General features: G+C 37.3%; 1 protein-coding gene and 1 long non-coding RNA gene across 7 annotated transcripts in view; one reads left to right on the top strand and one right to left on the bottom strand.

The window, feature by feature from the left end:
* The window catches only part of ATG5 (autophagy related 5), a 70,733-nt gene that overhangs the window by 4,709 nt on the left and 42,166 nt on the right, over nucleotides 1–23,858 (bottom strand). For 3 of the 6 annotated variants that reach the window (XM_053938831.1, XM_053938832.1, XM_053938830.1), the window contains one exon: nucleotides 20,235–20,352. In XM_053938831.1, the coding sequence (XP_053794806.1) occupies nucleotides 20,235–20,352 (118 nt within the window). Of the gene's footprint in view, nucleotides 1–6,791; nucleotides 6,831–8,877; nucleotides 9,033–20,234; nucleotides 20,353–23,858 lie in introns of all 6 variants that reach the window. The other 3 variants (XR_008430112.1, XR_008430113.1, XM_053938833.1) reach the window with 3 other exon arrangements.
* LOC128785937 (uncharacterized) lies at nucleotides 9,771–10,780 on the top strand. Its single transcript, XR_008430114.1, has 4 exons — nucleotides 9,771–9,934; nucleotides 10,048–10,171; nucleotides 10,451–10,506; nucleotides 10,614–10,780. It is a non-coding gene; the product is annotated as an uncharacterized LOC128785937 (long non-coding RNA).

Here is a 23,858-nt window from a genome sequence, read left to right as displayed (position 1 = left end):
CTCCATGCTCCTGATGAGGAAACCCCTACAAGAAAATATTGGCAAAGGACTCTCTTTTGCAGATAGGCATCTGCTTGAAGGAAGCAAGAGAGAGTGGCCTGTTGCATCTCAAGTGAGTCCTTGAGAGTGACTCAAAGCCCTCCTCAACCTGAGGCAGCTTGAGCCCACTCTCTCTTCTTTAAGGAGAATGCCATAACTACAATATTCACTGTTGCTAATCCCCAGCTTCCTTTAAAACCTCTCAATATCCAGGAATCAGCGAAACACAGTGGAAGAACAAACAAGAAAATCTGTAGCCTTCAGAGAAGGTGGGAAGATGTGCCACGTCATGGTATCACACAGAATGTTTTTCTCTTTCCTTCAGCTACATACGCTGTTGCTTGTAAACTACTCCACTCAGTAATAGGAAAATTAGCTTATTCAGCACCAATTCAGATTGCTGCACATGAGCACTGATTCATCTAAATAAATTTTTCTACTGACTTACATTATTATTTGAAAGACCTGAAGATGACATAAAGGATTGGTTTCGTTTTGAGACAGATTCAAGTGCCTGAGAGCAGAACAGTGAGAACGCACTGCCTCTGTCACAGGTACTTGCTTCAGCCAGTTTTTACCCAGATAAGTAACCAGTGCTGCAAAGACATAGTCTCTTTCACCTACACGAGACAGCTCCTCTAGCCAGACTACATCTGTGATGTACCACTTAAAATTCTTTAGTGGATGAAATACCTCCCTTCTGATTTGTGGCCTCAAGCAATCACCTGTAAGAGCAATTTAGCAGGCTTAAATCCCTTAACCCATAGACAATACAAGATATTCAGGCTTTAGCAAAAGTGCCCCTGGAGTACTCAATTAGAATCCTCAGCATGCAAGTTCTCTGCATAGCAAGTCCTAGAATCTGCCTGTAGTCAGGGGCAGCACCACTTATAAAATTTGCTTTATAACCCTAAAAAAGCAAATAGAACCCGGTACTTCAAATTAGGGGCAAACAAAGCATTTCTTCTATGTACAAGGCCACAGGACTATAGACAAGGACACAAAAATGTATAAGGAGTAAACACAATCAAGTTTCATGCAGTAGCAGTATTTTAATAGTAACATAACTGGATGCCAGCTTTTCCAGCTGTGAAGTGGGCCATAGACATTTGGTTACTTATCTTCAGAATATATCATATGCTCTGGAGACATGATACTAAAGGTATTCCTGACAATAGGCTATGTCATATTGTAGGAAAACTCATCTTGGGACAGCATTATAAGGAGCAGAATTTTCTTTTTGTGACTATGGTGTGGCTGCTTTCCTCCCCCTTTCTTCAGCTCCTCAGATTATCTGGCAGGAGAACAGTGTATGCTCAGCACCTGGTGCCTCAGACATCTCTGAATCTGAAGAGACACACCAACACCTTCACTGGAAAGATTTTATCTACCTCTGTAGGATCTCTTAGGAAATTACTTACAGAAACATAGCTTTCAGTAATGTGCTCTGTGTGGGTAATGTAGTGTGCAACCACTAAGTTTGTTACTGAAAGATATTGCTGACCCAGTTTTGAAAGCCTGAAGCCAAAGCTGGGCAAGGCTAAATCTCCAGTAAGCAAAAGTGAAAATTTCCTTCTTGGAAGCTAGGCCTCTGGTCTAGCACTAAGGATCACACATGCAACTATGCACTTATTTACAAAAGATTATTCTGTATTAGTAAGCAAATTAAAAGACTGCTCTAATTTGGAACTACATGTGGTAGGAAAGCACTGGCCAGTGCTGAAGTTATTCTTCCCCTCTCTAGGCACCTCAGGTTGGAAATTCTAGGACATACAGAAACAAGACAGCCCCCGACAAGCCTCACAGTCTACAAAAATTCTCCACCAGTAACTTCAGCACTGGTTGCAGAAAAGAGACAAATATTTGATGAATGTACTTCACTTTTTGCACTTTTACATAAGTTGCATCTCTAAAAACCCTCAGACCTCAATAAAGTTGGCAATGGTTTAATTTGTTAGCCCTGAAACTTGAAAAAGAGCATCTACCTCATTTATCAGTAACCTGTCCAAACAGTTCCAATGTCTAATATTAAAATTGATGAAGACAGGATACCATTTACAACAAAACAAGCTTCACAATTATTTTCATTGTGTGTGCTACAAAAAAAACATGTGTTCATAAAATGCAACAAAAAATTAGGCTAAGGAGCATTTATGAACATTTTCATATCACTTCTGTAGTACTTACTATAAGCAGATACCATATATTTTTTAATTCATGGCAAAAATATTTATTTGCTCAGTGAGCAACCATAGCTACAGAATAAATTAAAACCATGTATAAATTAAACCCATGTATAAATTAAATATTCATGCTTTACTTTTCGCCAGTACCTTTAAAAAAAGTATTAGAAACTAACACATACTATTACAGGCTTTTCCATCTTTTCCATTCATTAACTCCAATCGAACTGGAACATCTGCAATCACTTTCTGGCATGTGTATGTGTAATAGTGACCAAGATACAGAAACACGGTGAGGTGTTCTGATTCCACAGTAATGACAACCTCAATATAAAGGGATCAAACAGAAAAATAAATTTGTACACTGAAAAAAAATTGTACTTAATCAGCTGAGTACTAACAAGAGCTTAATACCTAAGTAATTTCATGGGAAGTGCATAAAAAGTTGATTTTGGTGCAATCTCATGGCCAAATGATATTCTGCTCTCCGAATGAACCCAGCGTAAGTACTTCAGACAGCAAACATGTTCTCTTTACTAAAACCAAGTATTTCATACTTAAACTATAACTTCAAGGTCTAAGCTTACTATGTGTTCAATTGAGCAGGGCTCTTTTTTAGTTAGCATTTAGAATTTTTGAACTAGGAATAAAATCTTATGAGCTTTCAGAAGCTTCACACTAGCCTATTTCAACCAGCTTATCCCAGGCTGTCCTTACTATCCTGTGAATTCCATCTTGTGCAAAAACAACCCTGCTTGCCACAGCAGTAGGCTCTATTGCTTCAAGTGAGTCATTTTCCATAGCAATCTTAACATGCTTTTAACCTCACTTCAACCACACAAAGTACCAAAATCCTTATTCTCGTCCTCTCCCAAATTTGGAATGATGATCAGTTTCAGGAGACAAACAGATGATACACTGGATCACATCAGCAGCTATGCTGTTCAGTATCCTCTGACCAAGAGCAAGAACACACGAAGAGTTCTGCAAAGCCAACTCTACAATAGCCTAGCCACAACAAAAGGTTCCTCTGACCTCAAAAATTTTAGATGCTGATATGTGACATGAAAGCACAGGACTGACTTTTCCTTCCTGCCTACATATCTCACCAGCACTGGGGAAAGCCACTGAAGCTGACTTCAGGTGAAGAACTCACCCACAGAAATACAAGGTCAGTGCATTATTCAGTACAAATTTCTTTCTGAAAATGATTCTGTGTCTGAAATAAGAATTGTTCCAAACACAAGATGTGGTTTGGAGAATAAGAATGACAGTTCCTGAATAGACTCGAACTGCCCGACATGAATATAAAATAAACCATGATATACATTTGTTTAACTATCTGCAACTAGACAATATCACTCATTTTAGCCATTTAGTAGTAACATGAGTTCAATTGCTCAAACTGAAGGTCATTGTTTTCCTAAGTGTCTGTTTCCAGTTTGGGGTATGGTAAATAAAAGCTACAACTTTCTATTTTGTTTTAAAATATCTTTTAAAATTAATATTAATTTTTAATACTTTACTGAACAACCTGCAGATAACAGGAGTGTTCAACATATCTTTTCTAACTAAGTCAATTCTTTAAATTCTTCTCCAAAATTAAAAGTTAGAAACATCAGTCTCTCAATCCTGAAGTGTTTTGTTGCTCATATTTTCTCAATTTAATCCTTAGAGTGCCTTCATGTCATCTTACCAGAGCCCCTCATAAGAACTCCTTGTCTAAAATGCTATCATAGAACTAGACCTGTATCAACTTCAGTGAACTCTATTCTTGCAGAGTATCTGACTACAAAAGCCCAGCTCCAGGCAAGATATAAATATGGACTGATATTAAATCCATATCCACTAATTTAGCTTTAATTATTGCTCTACTTCTTTACATGGTTTTGACACAGGCCAGTTGGCTGGTATCTTCATGATCTTCTCGTGGTATAAACACCTCAACTTGAATTTAGAGATCTGTGACTTAACGGAGTCAAGTCACAGATCTCTAAAAAAGAACTTTCTTTGTCACAGTTCTTATATGATTACATTACTTGGATTATCCCAGGCACCATCCAGCCTTCTCTATCCCCCAAACAGAAGTGCAATATTATTATATGCAATATTACCACCATACATTAAATATCACTAAATACTGAGATGAAATCAAATACTTGGCATCACCCCATTCATAATTTTATTTTCCATGCAATTTTTCTCTCTTGTTATTTCCTGTCACCTTTTACCTCAAGTCTATCATCAGGTTAGATAGCCACATTTTTGAAACATAGCAAAAAAAAAAATCAGATTAAAGTAATCACCACAAGTAAAAGTTTATGATGCTTTAGAGCAGCATATGAGAACTTGGCTTACACTTCTAACCTCATATGAGCCAGAAAGCATGTAAATGAACTAGAAAACCTTTTTTCTAGTGCACTCAAAAAATTTTTAGAGGAAGTGAATTAGGCCTGAAACATCTATAAGCAGACTAAGCCTGAGCAGACTATTTTTAACAATTTCCCAAAACAGTTAACACTGACAGTAACACCATGCAAGACAAGGAAACTTTTCCTTTTGTAAAAGACTTCATGCAGCTCAATGGAAAAGCAGATAGAGGGTGGAAATAGGTTAAGCTTTACTTAACTAAACTTTGCTGTTGTTGCTTTTAAATTATTTTATTCTTGTATATTTCATAGAAGTTTTTTTAATGGGGTTCTTGGAATAAGTCCCAAACTAATTTATGACAGAACACTAAAATACTTTTCTTAAAAATCTGATATCTTATAGAAAACCTTACAAGGCCAAAGATGCTTCCCATCTTCCCATTCTTCAGGCAGAATAAAAAAAGGGTAAGACTGAACTCCCAGGGAATATTCTTATAACACTTCTTCTTTAGTATCAGTGTCTTAGCCTCATCTTTGAACTAGCAATAAACCTGTGGTAGTTTATAAAAGGCTGGGGTTAGCAGCTGAGGCTTACAAACCCATTTTCTTCAATGTATTAAATTTGGCCATTCACATGTGAATGAAGTGAGAAAGTTCAGTGTAAATCGTGCTGCTTTTCCATGTAACAAGCAAGCACACATCACATTTAGATACATGACGAACAGGCAGGGTATGCATTAAAAGATAAACACTTGAATGCGTGACAAATTGAGGCCAACTTGTCCATGCTATGTTTTCCATTGTTGAAGGAGAGCTAAATCACTTTTAAGAGTTGTGTAGCTTTTTTGAACAGCAGGCATCTTGACTTACCAGAAGTTAACCCTTTTATGCACTATGCCCTTAATTAGATTTGAGGCTGCCCTTCCCTCCAAACAGTGTAAAACTGACCTTCAGAAATCAGGACTCTCTCTCTATACAGTTAGGGAGCGAAACATGATCAATGTGATTCTTGGAAAAAAAACCCACAACACCAAATGTCACATTTGATAAAGATTTATCTCTACAAAGTTTGGTCTAAAGCAAATCAATTTCCTGTAAAAGACCTTGTTACTAACAGTTTGTGAGAACTTTTATAATGTCATTGTTTCAAAATACTATTATGCCAAACAATTAAATAACAAATTCTCTATGCAATCATATTATATATCCCCTAAGCATATGCACATTCATGCACTTTTAAAGGTTTTTAATGGCATTCTTGAACTTTCAACCTCAAGTTTACTTCATTTTCAAGTTACTATAATTCACATCATGCCTGCAAATATTCTGTGATCCTAATGGCCGTCCATCTTTTATGAAGAACTTTTCAGCTAATCAAATGATGACCTATTCCTACCAAAGCACAGAAGGATTACTGTTTCTGAAAAATCACTCTCAATACAGAAGAGACCAGCACATTCACTTGTTTTCAAGCCATAATGCTAATTGCTAGTTTATTTGCCCAGTTTAATACATCAAATTCAAAAGTGGACATTGGGACATAATTACTGTTTAAAACCATTTGGCTGAAGAGTGATAAGCGACACATACAGATTCAAGGCTTAATGGCTGTTATTTCATGTTTTGTGCCTTCCCCTATTTAACTAGAGAAAAATAAACTGGTTTTTCCTTTTTAAAAATGCTACTTCCAAGAATATTATTATGATATTTAACAAAATAAACAATTTCATAAGCAAACTACATGGGAAAACTGAAATGAGCTATTCAATTATATTCAAAGTATGGACAGTTTTGTTCCACACCTGACAAATTCTTCAACCTCTGCTAAGCTGATCAGTAAAAAGTCAGCTAATTGAATCCATTGATGTGAAAAACCACAGGCTCAAGTCTGTACTGCATACATCAGGCTGAAGGATTTCTGCTCCAGCCATGGCGGTAATAGTCAGTGGGGTCAGGTCAAAGAGGGTTAAAGCGAGTCAGGATATAGCCAAAGGAATACATCAAACACTGATTTTAAAAGGGCAATTAATCTTAGACAGAAATGCTTCCTGGGGAATGAGATCTCAATCTTAAGAGCAAACTACATGATGTAGCAGTAAAAATGTACATATACAAGCTTAGAGAGCTTTCATCCTGTGATCACAAACAGAAGGGGAGTGCTGTTTATCAGAGAAATACAAACCCTTGCTAAAATACTTACATTAGTGTCTTCCGGCCCTTACTCATCGAAAAATAAATTCTGTAATGAGCACATTGTAGAATTAGCACACATGAAATACCTTCTTTTTGGTACATGTACTGTAAGTTCTTTTGAACAGCTAGTAGACTAAAGTATTTAGAGATCTCTACCACAGTAAAATTAAAGAATCTAGCACTGAAAAATTCAGGAATGAGTGGTGAAAGGAGTAATGGATTACCTGCAGGACTATACACTGAACACTAAAAAAATAACAACCTCTTCTCAAAACAGCTACCTGGTCAGAGTTAAAATTGGAAGAAAGTTTTCATCAAAACTTCTTTTTAGCTTTTCCATTCCAAAATATTAAGACAGTTAGCTGCAAAGCTGATAGACTATAATATAATCTTTATTTTTAATGAGAGTTTGACTCATAACCTAAATATTTTTAATTTAGAGTTCAGAAAATATTTTTCCACTTTATAGTAGAAAAATAGATCCATAAAGCTTACAACACAAACATACAGCATTTACAAACAAAATTTGCTATGTTATTATCATTAATTAGTTAGCAAGATTACTAGGAATCATTAGCTGTGTAGACAAATATACACAGGTCTGAAATTAATTACCACAAATTTGGCTGCATTAGCTCGCAACACTAAAAAGAACTGGGTTTACAGCCACCTCTCCATCTGAGGATATTGATGCCCAACATCACAAGTGTCAGGAGGGCATCTATTTGTGTATCTGGTTCACATATTTAAGCCAAGTTGGCTTCTTGGCTTAAATGGCTGGCGACAGCTTGCACAAAGACACTGAACATAGTGAAGTCTGGCAAAGTGTAGACACCTGCTGCATTTTGCCATTGTAAATGTGGTGATGATACCATCTGGAAAAAGGACAAGGAGTACAAGTGCATTCAAATCTTCACTTACTGTAGCACCTCCTGTACACAAGCCAAACCACTGCATAAGATTTTAGCTTCAGCATAAGGAAAAGTTTCACCTCTATTTTTAACAGATATTCTCCAAGTGGCTACAGGTGCAAAGTAAAATATAAAGTTATCCACTGTTAATCCACTGATTGTTAAGTTATTAAAATTTCCGATTAAAATGGGGTATTCAAGCAGGGGACAACTAGTGTTAGCAAGTGCTGCTGAATCCTTAAAGAGAGTAGGACACATAGTGGATTATTCTCCTTTACATTACTGGTAAAGCTGCTGTTTTCCTCCTGATTATTTTTGTAGGTCCTTTAGTTTTGCAGGTTCTATTTTTTTCCAGCCCTATAAGAAGTTTATCTCCTAGAAAAATCTGATTTTTATCCTGATGCATATACTTATATGCATCAACGCAAAATAGAACCAGACTAAAAGAGAGATGCAAGGAAGACAGGAATGATTTTACTCAATCAATCCCCAAAGACACAGTACATACATCTAATTTAAAGGTATAGATATAGTTTTAAAAATGGGCCAGAACCTACTCTTTGAACTTAAGGGCAAATGCCAGGGAACAACTCAGCTAAATTATTTGCCCCTTTCTACTGCCTATTGAGAATAGACCCCAGACTGTTAATCCATGAACCCTGCCCAAATTTTCTGGTAGAATATTAATATATCTTGACCAAAATTATGCCAAAGAACTGCCAATAGTCTTACAGCACAAATAACACATGTTCTAGCCCACTTCTGTTTACTAGTATAAATAAAAACCCTGAGATCACATCATTTAAATCTGTCTGCAGGCTGCAGCATCCTGGTTGAGAACTTCACATTGTGGATCTTCACAGAGGTTTATTACTGTCTCCTGGAAGTTTTGATAGACCCAGATCTCCAGTTACTCTTGCACTAATTACAGCACTAAAGGCATTGTCACATTTTCTGTGAAACTAACCATAAGAAATATCCCATAAATCTATGTACTTCGTGTACTTCAGCTATTGCTGACATGCTTATTTCTGCAAGCGAGGATATATGAGAAACAAGAAGGAAGGTTTGGTTTGGGTTTCTTTACTCATACTGAGTGACCTCTGTGGCCTCTGGAGTAAGACAGACTAATTTCGATCACAACTCAAAAAAAAAAATCCAATTCTTAACTCTGCTACTGACCTCAGTGTCACCAGGTACAAGCCACATCACCCTTCTGTGCCTCTTAATTTCTCCTTCTTTTGTGTCTCTCTTCACTCATCTTTTATCTAAGTGATAAATTCTGTGGGAACACACTGCAATGTGTATACAGTGCATAAGGAACCTGTGGTCTCCTCCTAAAACACAAAAGATACTCATTTTAAAACTGAAAATTCAACACAACCAAACACACTGTCAAGACACTTTGATCCCAACAGTTCTCCTAAAACTCATATACATAGCAGATGACTAGAAATCAGGCAGATTTTCTGTCAGTAATTTTCCACAATGTTTTCTTAACTGCCTAGATTTCCAAATCTAAGCAGCACTCAGTCAGGAAATTGGTGGTAGGACACTGATGTTCCTGGGAAGAGCAGACTATTATTCTAGGATGAAAAACCTCAGCTCACTTCTGGAGAGCATTTTAGAAATGCTGGCTTGTGATTTTTAAACAGAATAAGCTAAATTTTGAAGAAGTTCTTTTGCTCTGTGGAGGATTTTACTTTCTCCATTTCATAATACTACTGTTAATGATAGACTTAAAAAACTTCTTGTTGTGTCTGAATAAAGTCATTGGCCTTTTGACTAATTTAAAGAGAATAGTCTGGAGTCTGATACTAATAAAACTTATTGGGTGGCCGGCAGAACAAATTCAGCTGAAGATGAACAAATTTCCAAAGGCTTGTCCGAGAAACAGGATTATTTCCCTATTTGCTGTACCTCTTCATACAGTCTACCATTCTGTATGTGCGTGCCTGTGCATGCCCTTAAACCACTTCTAAGTCACAAAGAAACAGCACATTGCTCTTGTGATGTTAGCAAAGTTGCTGGATACAACAGGAAAGAGTAGACTAGAATAGACTGTGGCAGTTGGAAGGGACCTACAACGATCATCTCATCCAACTGCCTGAGAAATCTAGGGCTGGCCAAAAATTAGAGTATGTCATTAAGGGCATTGTGCAAATGCCTCAAACACTGACAGGCTTGGAGCATTGCCCACCTCTCTAGAAAACTGTTCTGGCGTTTGACCACACTCATGGTAAAGAAATGCTTCACAAGGTCCAGTCTAAACCTCCCCAGTGCAGCTTTGAGCTGCATGTCTTATCATCAGACACTCGGGGAAGAACTTAGCCTCCCTCTCCACTTCCTCAGGAAGCTGCTCCTCACAGGACATGCCTTCCAGCCCCCTCACCAGTTTTGTTGCTCCCCTATGGAGGCACTTGAGTACCTTAACAGCCTTACATTGTGGGACCCAGAACTGCACACAGCACTCCAGGTGAGGCTGCACCAATGCTGAATACAGTGGGATAATCACTTCTTCTTACTGACTGTGCTGTGCTTGATGCACCCCAGGATGTGGTTTGCTCTCTTGGCTGCCAGGATACACCACAGCCTCATACTGAGTCTGCCACTGGCCAGCATCCCCAGACCCTTTTCTGCAGGTCTGCTCTCCAGCTACTCCTCTTCCAGTTTACATCTGTGCTCCGCGCTACTCTGTCCTAAGTGCAGAATCTTGGCATTTGGACTTAGTAAATTTCATACCATTTGCCAACAGGAAAGGAGGAAACCACACATAAGCTACCAGATGGATAATCCTTGTAGTCAATTGAGGTAGAGTTAGAGAAACCCTTAAAACCAAGCTGTGTTCAGTGTTTCCCAAGAAACTGTACGCAGAAAGATCACAACTAGCCCCACACACCCACTACGTTTCCTTTTAGGAGCAAGTGAGCCAGAACATTCTGCACACAACAGAAGCCCTCTCTGATCACGTAAAGAGTTTGTTTAGAAATGAAGATGGCTAACAAGAAGCACAGCTGCCACATTTTTTCTCAGATTATCTGTACCTTTCCATGTGGTAATGACAAATTAAATCTGTATTAATTCATTTTATAGTCATGACTATTAATTCTACAATCTCAAGCCAACCTCTGGACTTCAACCCCTTTTGATCAAAAAGGACTACTAAATCAAAAGGTATGCAATTTGAACACAGAAAAAAAAGTTTCCACTTCAACTTAAAAAAAGGCAACTGGGGCAGGTAGGTGTTTGTGGGTATAAAAAAAAGCAAAAATCAAGAAGTTGGCAGTAAGTTGAAAGTCAGACGCAGAAGGATAATCCAAGCAGATGGTCAAGTTAGGAAAAGATAACAGGCACAAATAATGACTCACACCAGAAAGGAGAAGTACAGGATGACCTCCTCCAACACGGAAAGCACCACTGAGTCAAGGACGCAAGGAGGGCGGAACAGCTTAAGCAGTGGTCTGAAGGTCAGTTGTGGCCTGCAAGATGACTCCCACAGCAGAGGAGACAGTGGTCTAGAATTTGTATCACTAGCAAGCTTTTAACCATCTTTTAGTACACCCGCACTCTACAAGACCTCTAACCCTTCACAATACTCTCACAGACATGTGGGATGAAAGTGTGGCTAATAAAGTGTCTAAAACTGCCCAGGGCTTATTATATTTTTAAATTTAGGTGACCTGGGAAAGTATTTCAGCACTGTACCTCCACAACACTGAAAAGCAGACCAGTCTGCAGAGAGCACATGCAATCAGACTTACTAGTTAGACATGGGGAGCAAAGACTTCCTCAGTTTGCTCACCAGAGAAGCAGCAAGGAATGGGATAGTGCTGTGCTGCTCCAATTCCCACAGTAAACCCCATGTCAAGCTAATTCTGACCTCAGGCGGAGCAAGCCCAGTCATATTTCATGTCTATCCAAAGACATTCACACTGCATAAATTTACCTCCTTCTATTGCACAATTTCTCATTTGTATCAAAATTAGGAGTCCACATGGCAAATCTAATCTAAATTCAATTTTCTGTTTAACTAATTTACTGGAAGTCAATGCTTAAAAAACTGAGGGAGAACAAAAACAATTAATATGTAGTCTCTCATACATTATACATTAAAAAAAGCTGAGAGTTAATTGAAAACAGTTGATCCCTAATTTTACAAAATCATTCAGTACAGCAAGTATTAAGAGAAAAATCCTGAAAGTCTTTTTGATCCTTGTTTTATTTCTGAAAGAACTAATGACACTGCTTTAGAAAGAGGTCAGTTCACGCAGCTTTTCTGAATGAACAACAATGCTGTGAAAACTGGGAATGATTGATAGCCTACTGTTTGCGTCATTATGTCCAAATGTTTACCATTTGAGCCTTCAAGAAAGCATGAGACAAAAATCAAAACAAGTTTTATGAAGACTTCAACAACACTAGCAAATTAAAATTGTATCCAGAATTGTTTAGACATGATAGCAGTGCAAGAAAACTGCTTTCTTTTGCATTACACAGTTTTTATCTTTGCATTATGCCCAATGTCTTAAATTTCTGGTGGGGAAGAGGAAAAGTCTTTCCCTCCCCAGAACTCTGTTTTCTATCATTTTAACCCTTTGCCTCTTCAAAGCATTCTGTTGAACTCAACACTGTTTCCCCTTGCAGTTGCTGCTTTGTAGTTATGTAAGATTATACTGTGTTCCTCCCTTTCTCCTAATAAGATGAGTCACCATTTCTGAACAAACTGTTTACAGTATTAAGATGTTCATTTACAGGAACTTCATAAAAGTGCACTAACCAAAATATTTTTTTTCAATAGTTGTGAGTTATTCACTTTTTTTTTTTCAATTTGATAAACGCTGATATTCAGAACTGATATTACTTCTGGAAAAAAAGGCCCTTTAATTAGCAACAGCAATGCTATCACCAGATACAGAAAATCATGGGGAAACACAGCATGGCTTCCTTGAAGCAACAGATAGATAACACTTAATTTTATTATCTGTCATAAACAACAATGTTGTTGTAAACAGGTGGCCTAATCCGCCTAATCTGAGTAAAACTAAGAATTTTAGACAGCAGGGGAGAGTCACCATGGCACTATCTCTTTCAGGGATGGATAATTTTGTTATTCATCAGTTTGAGGAAGAATACTCGTAAGTAACATGTTCTATTATATCAGGTATGTTTCCTTATGCTATAGTTGCAGGCAACAACATGGTCTTAACATCCGCTCTCCCTTACCTGCATAGAAACTTCAACCACACAGTATAAGAGACCACAAGCAATACCAAGCTTTATCTCAGCCTGTTCCTGCATAGTCCACTAAATCTTTCCACCAATACCAATAACTCTGAAGTTATTTAAATGACTGCCTAATTTCCTGGAACTGGAACTACTGCAGACAATTGCACTTCACCACACAAGAACTGTCCAGTTAAAGAACCAACTTTTCTCTGTGCAAGTGGCATCCACAAGCATAGGAAAAAAGATCATACAATGAGTTTACAGGCTGCAGCATGAATAATCAGAATAATCTGATCCTAACCCTGATTCTAAACACTCATGAATGGGTGTCTCATATTAAAATAAAAAAAGCCACCTGTCACGAGCTTAGATTCAAAACTACACGATGCACAGTCTACGAGAAGCAAAGCTGAAGGATTTTGGACTGTTGGCTGGAAAGGATATATGTAAAACTTCAAGAGTGTAAAACGGTGAATGACAAGGGCGACTTCATGCTGACTTCCCTGAGTAACTAATGAGGACACTGGTCATCTTGGAGGACAAATGAAAAGCAAGAGAAACTGGGAAATGGAAGACTGCTGATAGAGAGGCACAGTCCCTAGGTGTCAAAATATCTTAGATTTTTGTATCCAGTGATACAGAAATTTGCTGGTAACCTCTAGAAAACTGAAGTCTAGATAATAGAACACCACAGGACAAAAAGATAGAAAGCAAAAAGAAAAAACTAACAAGAGCAGAAGTGACTGTTGACTACCCCAGAGAACTATATCTGTTCCTGTTAGGAAATCAGCTAAGGTCTGCAGCCTTTAGACAAACTGAATTAAACAATAATCATGGAAATACAGTAAATAAAAATATACTAATACACAATATAGGTTTATCCATAGTAAAATTTCAGACTGAGGTAACTTTAATTTATGAACAGCTGTGTAACTGATAAAATACAGTTCAGTAACTAAACACAAAAATATGACATGCCTTAAAGAAAGACTACAGCAGACTACAATACAGAAGAAGTGATTATTGGATTAGTTTGAAAATACTGGTTTTAATATTTATTAAACATGACAAGAAGGACTTCATTGCTTCTCAAACTTTATGCTAACACAGGAAGACCAGAACAAAGAAAATAACTGAAACAAATGAAATGTATCAATGCTCAATGGAAGATGTTAACCTGGTCTTACTGTTTCTGTTGCCACATCACCACAACCACTGCCTATGAAGCAGCTAAATAAGGACCATGTAAAAGAGAAAATATTCAGCTGATGAGAAAACAGATGATTTAACACACTTGCTGTCTAAATACTTACTCAGACACAAAATTAGAGAGGGTTATATTAGATCAGTTCTAATTTTCCCTTCTGGAAGAAAGTGCTGCACAGTACTGCAGGAGGAGTAATACAAAGTGAAAATAAGTGCATCTTCCTTGAAGGTTCTCTGAACATTTCCTTATTCTTAGAATCCTTAAAAGTTTCCAGCACCTAAAGGAGGCCTACAAGAGTGCTGGAGAGGGATCTTCTACAAGGCATGAAAGTGATAGGAAAAAGGGAAATGGCTTTAAACTGAAAGAGGGTAGGTTTAAATTAGATATTAGGAATAAATTCCTCACTCAGCCGGTGGCGAGACAGTGGCACAGGACGTGCAGAGAAGCTGTGGATGCCCCATCCCTGGAAGTGTTCAAAGCCAGGTTGGATGGGGCCCTGAGCAACCTGGGATAGTGGAAGGTGCCCCTGCACATGGCAGTGGGGTTGGAACTAGATGAGCTTTAAGACCCCTTCCAACCCAAATCATTCTATGATTCTGTGTTTGCTGCTAACAAAGACAGGCATTCTCATTGTTGCTTTAGAAAAACAGGGTATCCTTTACAGTCAAGATAATTAATGTAATTGCCAATAGTTTTAAGAACTACACTGGCTTCTTAGTGCTTGTTCTAATTCCATTGCTTTTCTTTACACTTTCTGACCATTACTACTAATGTTTGAAATGCTTGATACATATTTTGACAAATGGGTTCCCAACTACTGTGCACAATGCTCCAACTCCACTGCAGTGATTGAGGACAAGAGAAGATAAAGCCAACACTTTGCAATCTGAACAGTTAAGAGGATGGACTCTAAACAGAAGCCACTCTTTGCTTTTGGTATAACAACACCCGTAACAAAGTCTTTTGTCAACCAGTTTTTCTCTGATTACCAGCTTAAGCAGATGAAACTATTTAGCAATCCAGAAAGGTGAGAGCACTGTACAGAACTCATTAAGCAGAAAAAAAATTACAGACATAAATATATATATTTTAAAACAATATGATTATGTATATATATAAAATTGAATAAAGGACAAGTTTGAGGAGAGACAGAAAAGTATGGGTTGGGATAATAACAGTTCAAATTTTTCATTTTTTACAGTACTTCAATGAACAATAAAAGCCTTGAATAAATAGTTTCATAAGCTAATTTAAATAAAATACAGTATTCTAAACAGTTACCCACAGTCTATAAAAGTCCAAAATAATATTGACACAGCATTTTACAAAGACCATTTTCACTATCAACCTTTTAATGTCATTATTCAACCTGTTCTTTTGACGGTGCTCTTTACACCGTGTTTTCAACAGCTGGTAATCAATGCATATATCCAATCCACATATATATATACACAAATATATTTTTTCATTGAAACATTTTTCTCAGCACAGCTAAAAGGAAGACTTAATTATATCCATGCTTCCTAAAGCAAAGGCATATAGACACTGTGGGTGGTTCTTGAAACCCTTCCCTCCCTCTTCTTGTGGTGGTCCCTAAGAATCTGGCAGCAGGAACAGCTCAATATACGGCTACAAATGCTGAGTCTGAAAACCATATATTCTCTGTGTTCCCACGGCACAAAGCTCAGTTACGGATGTCACCACAGACAAGCAACCACACCACAATTACCGTGAAGCTTCCAGTTGAATGAAAAGTCAGTGGAAAAGAGAAAACCATAGAGGAAAAGGGGGAAAAAAAAGTCAACAGATGGAGAAAAAATGAAAGAAAAAACTCATATTGATTGTGTTGCACTGAAGAAAAGATGCTGTTAATGTCACCAGCAAATCAATTCACTAAAGAGGGAGGTTAAATACAGCTTGGAAAATTATCTAATAGGCTTTGAAAAGAAGAGTAAAAAGAATTTTAAAAACCTGCTTTACCAGTATCTAGTATACCTTTAAGCATACTTTTGATGAGATACTACTTTTATCTCCTTTGTTCAGAAAAATCAAGTAAATCTAAACTTCAATAACTGAATAGTCTGAAAATCCAGACATGAAAAAGTTTTAAATTATTTTCTAATAAACCTTTGATAATGTATTCTGTTTTGTTTATTATTTTAATGCCTCCACCAGAATAAAGTGTAGATTAAGACAAAACATAAAAGTTTACAAGAAAAATATTAGAAGACACTAAGTAAGGTCCAAAAAGGACAATTTTTAGTGTCTGACTACAATCTATTTTTCCTTTAGAAACCATTTTAACAAGAGTTTCCTGAATTATCATCATTTTAGAGATCACAAATTGAAGTCAAAGTGATATTATAGACAGAAATATTAATTTTTTGGAGGGTGGGACAAAAGAATAGTTATGAGAGGCCTAAACTTTACTTCAGAAAGTACACTCAAAGGCTCAGAGTTCTCACTGATTTCAAGTACAAGCAAGCAAACTGGTTAGCAGAACACTCACGCTGATCGCTGGATTTTTCTGATGCTCCTTTCTATAAAATGGGTGGATTTGTAACACTCAGCTTGCCTGCAACCACATATGAATGAATTCTCCAGGGAAAAAAAAAATTAAATTCTGTTCCTAAAGGCTGTATTCAGCTGTCTAAATTATAATACTTCTTGAAGCACATTCATTCTTGATTTATTCTTTCAAGAATCAGGACTGATTTTTCACTACACACACCTGACACTAAAACACGCCCAGCCTGGGCAGAAAGAGAATAGTCTCACAGAAGACAAAGAGAGATGAGAGGCAGAGAGTGATTATAAGCTGAATGGTAAGTATGTAAGGAAATTATGATTGTACAGCCAGTCTACAGCTCTGACACCTTCTAAACTTCAAGTATTCAACTTCAAATGGAGACAACTGCTTTAGAAGTAAAACCTTCACATGTAGCATCCCAGGTTTCCAAAACATGCTTGCAAATTAAACTCTCCTATACCCATATCTCCTCTGTATTTTGAACTGATGGAACATCTGTTGATAGAGGAAATTTGTTAAATTCTCAGTGATCCAGCATCAGAGAAAACTGTTTTACTGAATGAGTTTCATGGAGACTTCAATAGCACAGATATGCTGTGGTTCTGCAGTGTCAGGAGTTTAGTCTACTTGATGGAAAAAGGTGACTCTTTTCCTCATTATGGCTGCTAACACTTCTACAGGCAAAACTCAAAAGTGGCACTAAACAGTCTGGTGAATTAGTTGGTTTTTTAATAGTTCAAAGCTGTATGAGAGCATGAACACTTAATATAGTGCACATTACATTTGAATAATGAATGAGCGGATTTAGTCAAGCAGGAGAATAATCAAATTCACTTACTGGCTAAATTGAATAATCAGTGAACAGAGTATGATGACCTCTAGCAGTCAAGCCTAAACCAGCACTGTCCTCCCCTGTCCATGATCCTTAGCAGTAAGAATCACTGCTGTCATGGGCATCCATCTTTTCAGGTCAGTTTCTTTTATGCCTGAATCTTTCTTGATCATCCCTCCATTTTGTTCTGCTCCTTCCTTTTTTTCTTTCCATGTTGCCATGCCTAAATTTCTGGTTTGTATTCCTGTCTGCAGTACAGCAAACCCTGAACAGGCTTTCCTCAGTCCTTTATCTGACAATCCCCAGCTCCACCTGACCACTTCTTCACCTGCAGCTTGTCATTCTGCCAGCACAAACTACCCTTCTTTTCAACTTCTGATTCAATTTGCTTCTCCAAATCCCTTCTTTGAATCACTCGGCCAGCAGGATATCTACTCACCATTCTTTCACAGATGCCTTGCACAAGCTCTGTGCATGCTCCACAAGCAATACACTTCTTTTTCTCCTTCACCCTTTTATCATCTCCTACCCCACTTACTCTGTCCAGGTGTTCACACTTATTACGTCAGGTTTTGGCTTTTGCCCCAATCTCTTTCATTCTGCCACATTGTTTATTGTCACTCTCCCAATCACATTTAATGATTCCCAGATCTGTCATTTTCTTCCAAATTACCTGCTCAGTCAGACTCTCACCCCCTCCACTGGCTCTGTGTATGTCTACCCCCACATCTCTTCAGAAGCCCACATTGTTTTCTGCATTTAGCTCGGACAGCTTCCCTAGCTTTCCAGCATACCAGAAGGGGAGAACACTCACAACACAAGAGGAACAAGTGAAAATACAAAGCTGTGTTACAGGTGAAAATGTGCCAAGTTCTGGATGGCTCACACCCATGTGAGGGACCAGATCTATTAAACTCTTAAGTTTGCAAGTTGCTCAGTAAAAATTGGGGCAAAATTAAGCAGATGTATAAAGGAACAGACAAGCATATTCCAACACTCCAAAACCCAGCGAATTTCACGTCCCTCCTCGTATGTGTAACAACAGTACCTGAGTTTGTCTTCTTCCAGCTTTTTTTTTTTTTGTCCAGGTTGAATAAATGTAGGTTTTTTTAGCTTTTAACAAAAATGAAGCAAGCAATTAGCACAGCATATTCTGTTCTGCTGTCCATGGCTGGTGCTTTTGTCAACATCTGAAAAGAAGGCCTACTGATGGGAAGCATCATCACAGGTATTCAGATAGAACTGTATTACATTCACACTTTCAATAAGGGCAGTTAACTAGCACATTCACCATCTGCAGCTTTGACAAATCTACATAAAAATTGTCATCCCTTAAATCCTGTAATAACTTGTACATAAATGCTTATGAGTTTCTTTCATTTCATTTGTGCTCCACTGCCTTTCAAATTAAAATGCATCCACCCTTCTCACTGATTTTTTAAAATTCCCTCTGTACCTTTTCAGTAGGGTGTGTTTGATACTGACAGTTAAGTACTTAAAGATGGTTAAACTCGCTGGTGCTAACATTCATGTATCTATCAGTATCTCCATTTATCTTTTGGACAGTTAGTGGAAAGCATTATTTAAAATAATGCTCCAAAATTTAAAATAGCTTTATGAAAAATGGGCACCTGGTTAGCAATATTCCATATTTTTCTTACCTTCTGTTATTTTGTGAAATTGTTCCCATGTGTTAACAAGTATTAAACAAAGGTTAAAGAAGTACTTTGATATTTCAGTGAATTTATAAGATCCTGATACTGGGAGAAATCTGTGACAACTGTTTAATTTTGAATCAAGCAACTTCTGTGTATGATAAAATATTGCAGAATTTTATATTGATTTCCAATTCAGTACTTAGCTGTCAAAAGATGCTGATACTACACCAGTAAATTCTGTGCCAAGATCTTCTCTAGAATATCACACATTTCTCCTAAGTTCCTCATTTACAGGTATTGGTAAGACAACAGCAAGAACAAATTAAAAACCTTTTGCATTAAATAATTTTGATCTTAATTTGCAGAGTATGTAACTGTTACACTTATCCCCCCTAAAATGTGTATCGCAGTTCCAGTACTTGTAAGCTTTGAAAATTACATCCAAAAAAGCCTATTTCCTGAATAAGTGCAGATCAACAAATGCTATTGTATGAAATAATATGCTACATTGATTGCTCACACAATACTAATTCATAATCATACATAAACTATGATATACTTGTAAAAATCTCTTACCGGTACATTTTAAAAGGTTAGACTTCAAGAACAGAAAAAAGCACTCTGAAAACATCTTCAATTTCTATCAGTTTTGGAGTTTTGCATATGAAAAGTTTTTGGAATACACAATTAAAGGTAACTTAAAATCTGCTGACACTTTCACAATTTTTGTTAAGTGCAGAAAATAATGTGAATATTTTTACTATGACCATCATAACAGAAAAAGAGTACAGGAATTTTTGAATAAAATTTCTAGAGATTAATTTTTCAGGAGTGACTAAGGACTCAATCTTACCTTCTTGAAACCATGCAGAGCATAGTAAAGAGCCAGGAATGAATGAAATATGAAACTCTGGTACTGACATTTAATTCTCCCTCCAAAATACCCATATTAAAAAAAAAAAAAAAAAAAAAAAAAAAAAAAAAACCAAACAAACAAACACAAAACCAAAAAAAACTATACAAAAAAACCCAATAAGTCATCAGAAAAAAATTATCTCATTGGACAAAAAGTTATTTCTGCAGTACCTTCAGGGGTGATAGCACTAGGACACACATCTTTTAGCAGGTCTCCCAAAGTATGTAACTGTCCTCCTGAAGCAATTGGTCGAAATAGCTTCTGTATAAAAGGTCTCTCTGTTGTTGCCTGTTTTAATAAAAAATAATCAAACCAAACAATTTAAGGACCATGAAAATATTTAGTATTAGCACTTGAGACAGGTACACGATAGGACAGAACTAAAGGTTGCACCAGAAGAAACATCTGGTATTTCCACATTCCCCCTGCCCCGCACTTTGCATCTCATTCATCTCATGAAATGCAGGGAAGTTTTTGTTCATTAACAATTACAAGTAAGCTGTCACTCCCGAAAAACTGTGAAGATAATTCATAGATAGGGTCATGGAGACAAGTGTATATTTTTTTTTTTAAGCCCTGTATCTTCTGTTATGGGAATAAAACTTGCTTTAATAAAAAACATTTTAATATATATTTAAAAAAAAACAAGCAGTCATCGCAAACTTAGGAGTTCAACCTCTTCCTATATATTTTGCCAAGCCAAAGCAATACTCTACCCTTTGAGCTCAACAGGTGATTTTTTTCTCAGCAGATCTAATATCAAAAATTCCGAACTATTTCAACTGCAAGAACCACTACCAACTTACAAAAGAATGTGTTGTGCTTTGATAGGCAACCTAGAATCTTCTACCTACTTAAAGAATCGGTCATATGTAAAGAACATATATGGCCCACTTCTGTTGCAGATATGCAAAGGATTGCAGAATTATTTCAACTATGCATCTTTCAGTTTAAAGCAAATCCCTTTATCCTATCATCACATGCCCTTGTAAAAAGTCCCTTCCCTAGATCTCTTGTAGGCCACCTTCAGGTACTTGAAGGTCTCTTTGGAGCATTCTCTTCTTCAGGCTGATCAAGCAGAACTCCTTATTCCACATTAGCATAGTTTCCAGAACAATTTGCTCCATGATCTTTGTTGGGCACTAAGGTAAGACTGACTGGCCTGTAGTTCCCCTGGTCTTCCTTATTTCCTTTTTTTAAAAATGGGGTTACATTTCAGTAGAAACTTCACTGGACTGCCACAACTTCTCAAATATGATGTATGGTGGCTTAGCCACTTCATGTGCCACTTTCCTCAAGATATGTGGGGGTGTCTCTCACCCAGTCCTTGTGCACCTTCAGGTTCCTTAGGTGTTCTTGGATCTGATCTTCTAGAGCGGGCAGTTCTTTATTCTCCCATTCCCTGCCTTTTGGGACTTGGGCAGTCTGGCTGAAATACTTGCAGGTCAAGACTGAGACAAAAAAGGACACTGAATACCTCCACGTTCTGGGTAAACAGGTCTCCCATTTCTTCTGGAGAGGGCTCACAATTTTTCTAGTCTTCCTTTATTCCTGACATTCCTATAGAAGCTTCTTTTGTTGCCCTTAATGTCCCCAGCCAAAATGAATTCTATCAGCTCTTTAGCACTTATTTAACAACTGTGGTTCTGTTAAGGTAGCTCTCTTCTTTGGGTATCTGTAAAAGCAGCTCCGGGGCAGCAAGAACCTGACATTGCAAAGACAGGCAAAGTTTTTTTTCCTGATAACCTGACATCTCCACCCAAACTCAGCAACGGAGGCAGCGAAGTTAAAAATATCATATTCAACCAACCCAAACTTTTTAATCTAGCTCCAAATTGTTGCTGACAATTTTCTGCTAGCAGCTAACTCCCAAAAGCAGCTGATGTGCCCTGCATTGAGGATGAGTGGGCTCCAGCAAATGAGACTTTCATCACATATTATCTTAACTGGAACAAGCAATACAAACTATTGCCCCTTTCAAATTTAGTTTCCTACCTCTCAGAAAGCATCTCCCATCCTACTGTGGTAATTAAAATATAGAAACAACTCAACATCAAGAGGTATGTTATCCTCCAGTGGGGGTTTACGGGCAAAAATCACTCAAATTAAGAACAACACAACTGTCACTCACAGGCAGGCAGAGAGTCTTTGCCAAAGAGTGGTACTCTAGTTCAGAAGTAATTCCAGGGCAGTGCAGTGCAGAACTGTTGACACACAACTACTTGTTACTTCTTGCTAACAGTGTTCAAATATGGAAAAATAGTCTTCTCCCAGTTTTTCTTATGAAGACTGATCAGAGGTAGTTTCCTAGCTGCTCTAGTCAATTCCCTATGTCCTCAGAGTACCAACATGGGGATATCATCTGTCCTAACGAAATATCTGAATATTTGAAAAATGATGGGAGGCACGCAGCCAGTAGGATGCATTCAGCTTAGACAGATCCACACTTGAAAAGTGAACTCTGGCACATTATGTTGAAGAAATATACATGCAAAACATTAAAAAAAAAAGAAAAAAAAAAAAGACAATCCCTCTAAAACATTGTTTTAGTCAAAACAATTTTGTACCAGGTTTAGTTTTTAAAAATAATTGGATATTCACAGAAGCCCAGTCATAACTCCCAAGTGCTTAATGCCTGAAGTAGCAGAAGTGGAAATAAACAGAAGTATCCAGTCAAAGGCTGTTATCATCAGAAGACTTAAGGTAAGAATTTCCCAAGTGTATACTGCAGTTTCTCATTATTTATTAATAAATTAAGAACAATTTTTTCCCTTGCTATAATAATTTAATGCCAAGAGGGAAAAGCCAAAGTTGTATTTTCTCAAGTCTCCCACACAGTTGCTGACTGCTGCAAACAATATCCTTAACTGCTATCATGAAACATTATAGAAAATTAATTCAATTTTGCATTTTAAGTGTTAAGCAACACAGATGTGGTAAAGTAAATAAAAATCACTGGTCTTCATCAATGTTAAAATGATAAAAGTAACTGCGTGTTGTTTATACAAAGACTGCGGTTCACAAATCTAATCCTACAGGCAGAGTATTACCCCAGGATGCTTACACGCTTCTTCCCTCACACATAGCAGATGCTTTATGCATTAAAAGAATCAAAAGAAAAGTCCCATCCTACATTCCACAATATTTATAGGATAACTTTTCGAAGTATCTTAGTCATACAGGAGCACAGCTTTAGAAAAACCTTGCCATCACCCTTTTTGAAGTGTAGCAATATAAAACCAGCTTGACTACAACTTTCTACTCCAGTATTGCCATCCCTGCAAGTCCTGGCCAGGCTGGATGGGGCTTTGAGCAACATGGTTTAGTGGAAGATGTCCCTGCCCATGGCAGGTGGGTTGGACTCGATGACCTTTGAAAAGCCCCTTCCAACTCTATTCCAAACTATTCTGTGATTGCATTTACTACAACAAGACATGAAGGAACAGCCCCCATGAATAGCTGCTTATATAATGTTGTGTTTTGTACAATATTTGCTTAATCAATCATGAGAAAAGGTACTACCTACAATCTAACCCATAAAGATATCACTGCATAACTGATAATGATTTTAAATAATCTACACCAGATCTAAAGCAAATATTCATACAATGTCTATAATTTTGCCAGCTAAAATGATCATACCTACAACAGAAATTGGAATTTAAAAAATTATTTTATTTTACAGTGTAGCCCCCATGTAGCTGTGAGCTGTTCAAGATTCTGGATGCATTTGCAGAATAAAACAGGTGAAAGTCAATCAGTAATTGCTAACCTCTGCAGAGAAAATGCCTTCA

This window comes from Vidua chalybeata, chromosome 3, assembly GCF_026979565.1.
Source record: "Vidua chalybeata isolate OUT-0048 chromosome 3, bVidCha1 merged haplotype, whole genome shotgun sequence".
NCBI lineage: Eukaryota > Metazoa > Chordata > Aves > Passeriformes > Viduidae > Vidua > Vidua chalybeata.
The sequence above is the reverse complement of the archived record's forward strand: the minus strand, read 5'-3'. Positions and strand labels throughout refer to the sequence as shown.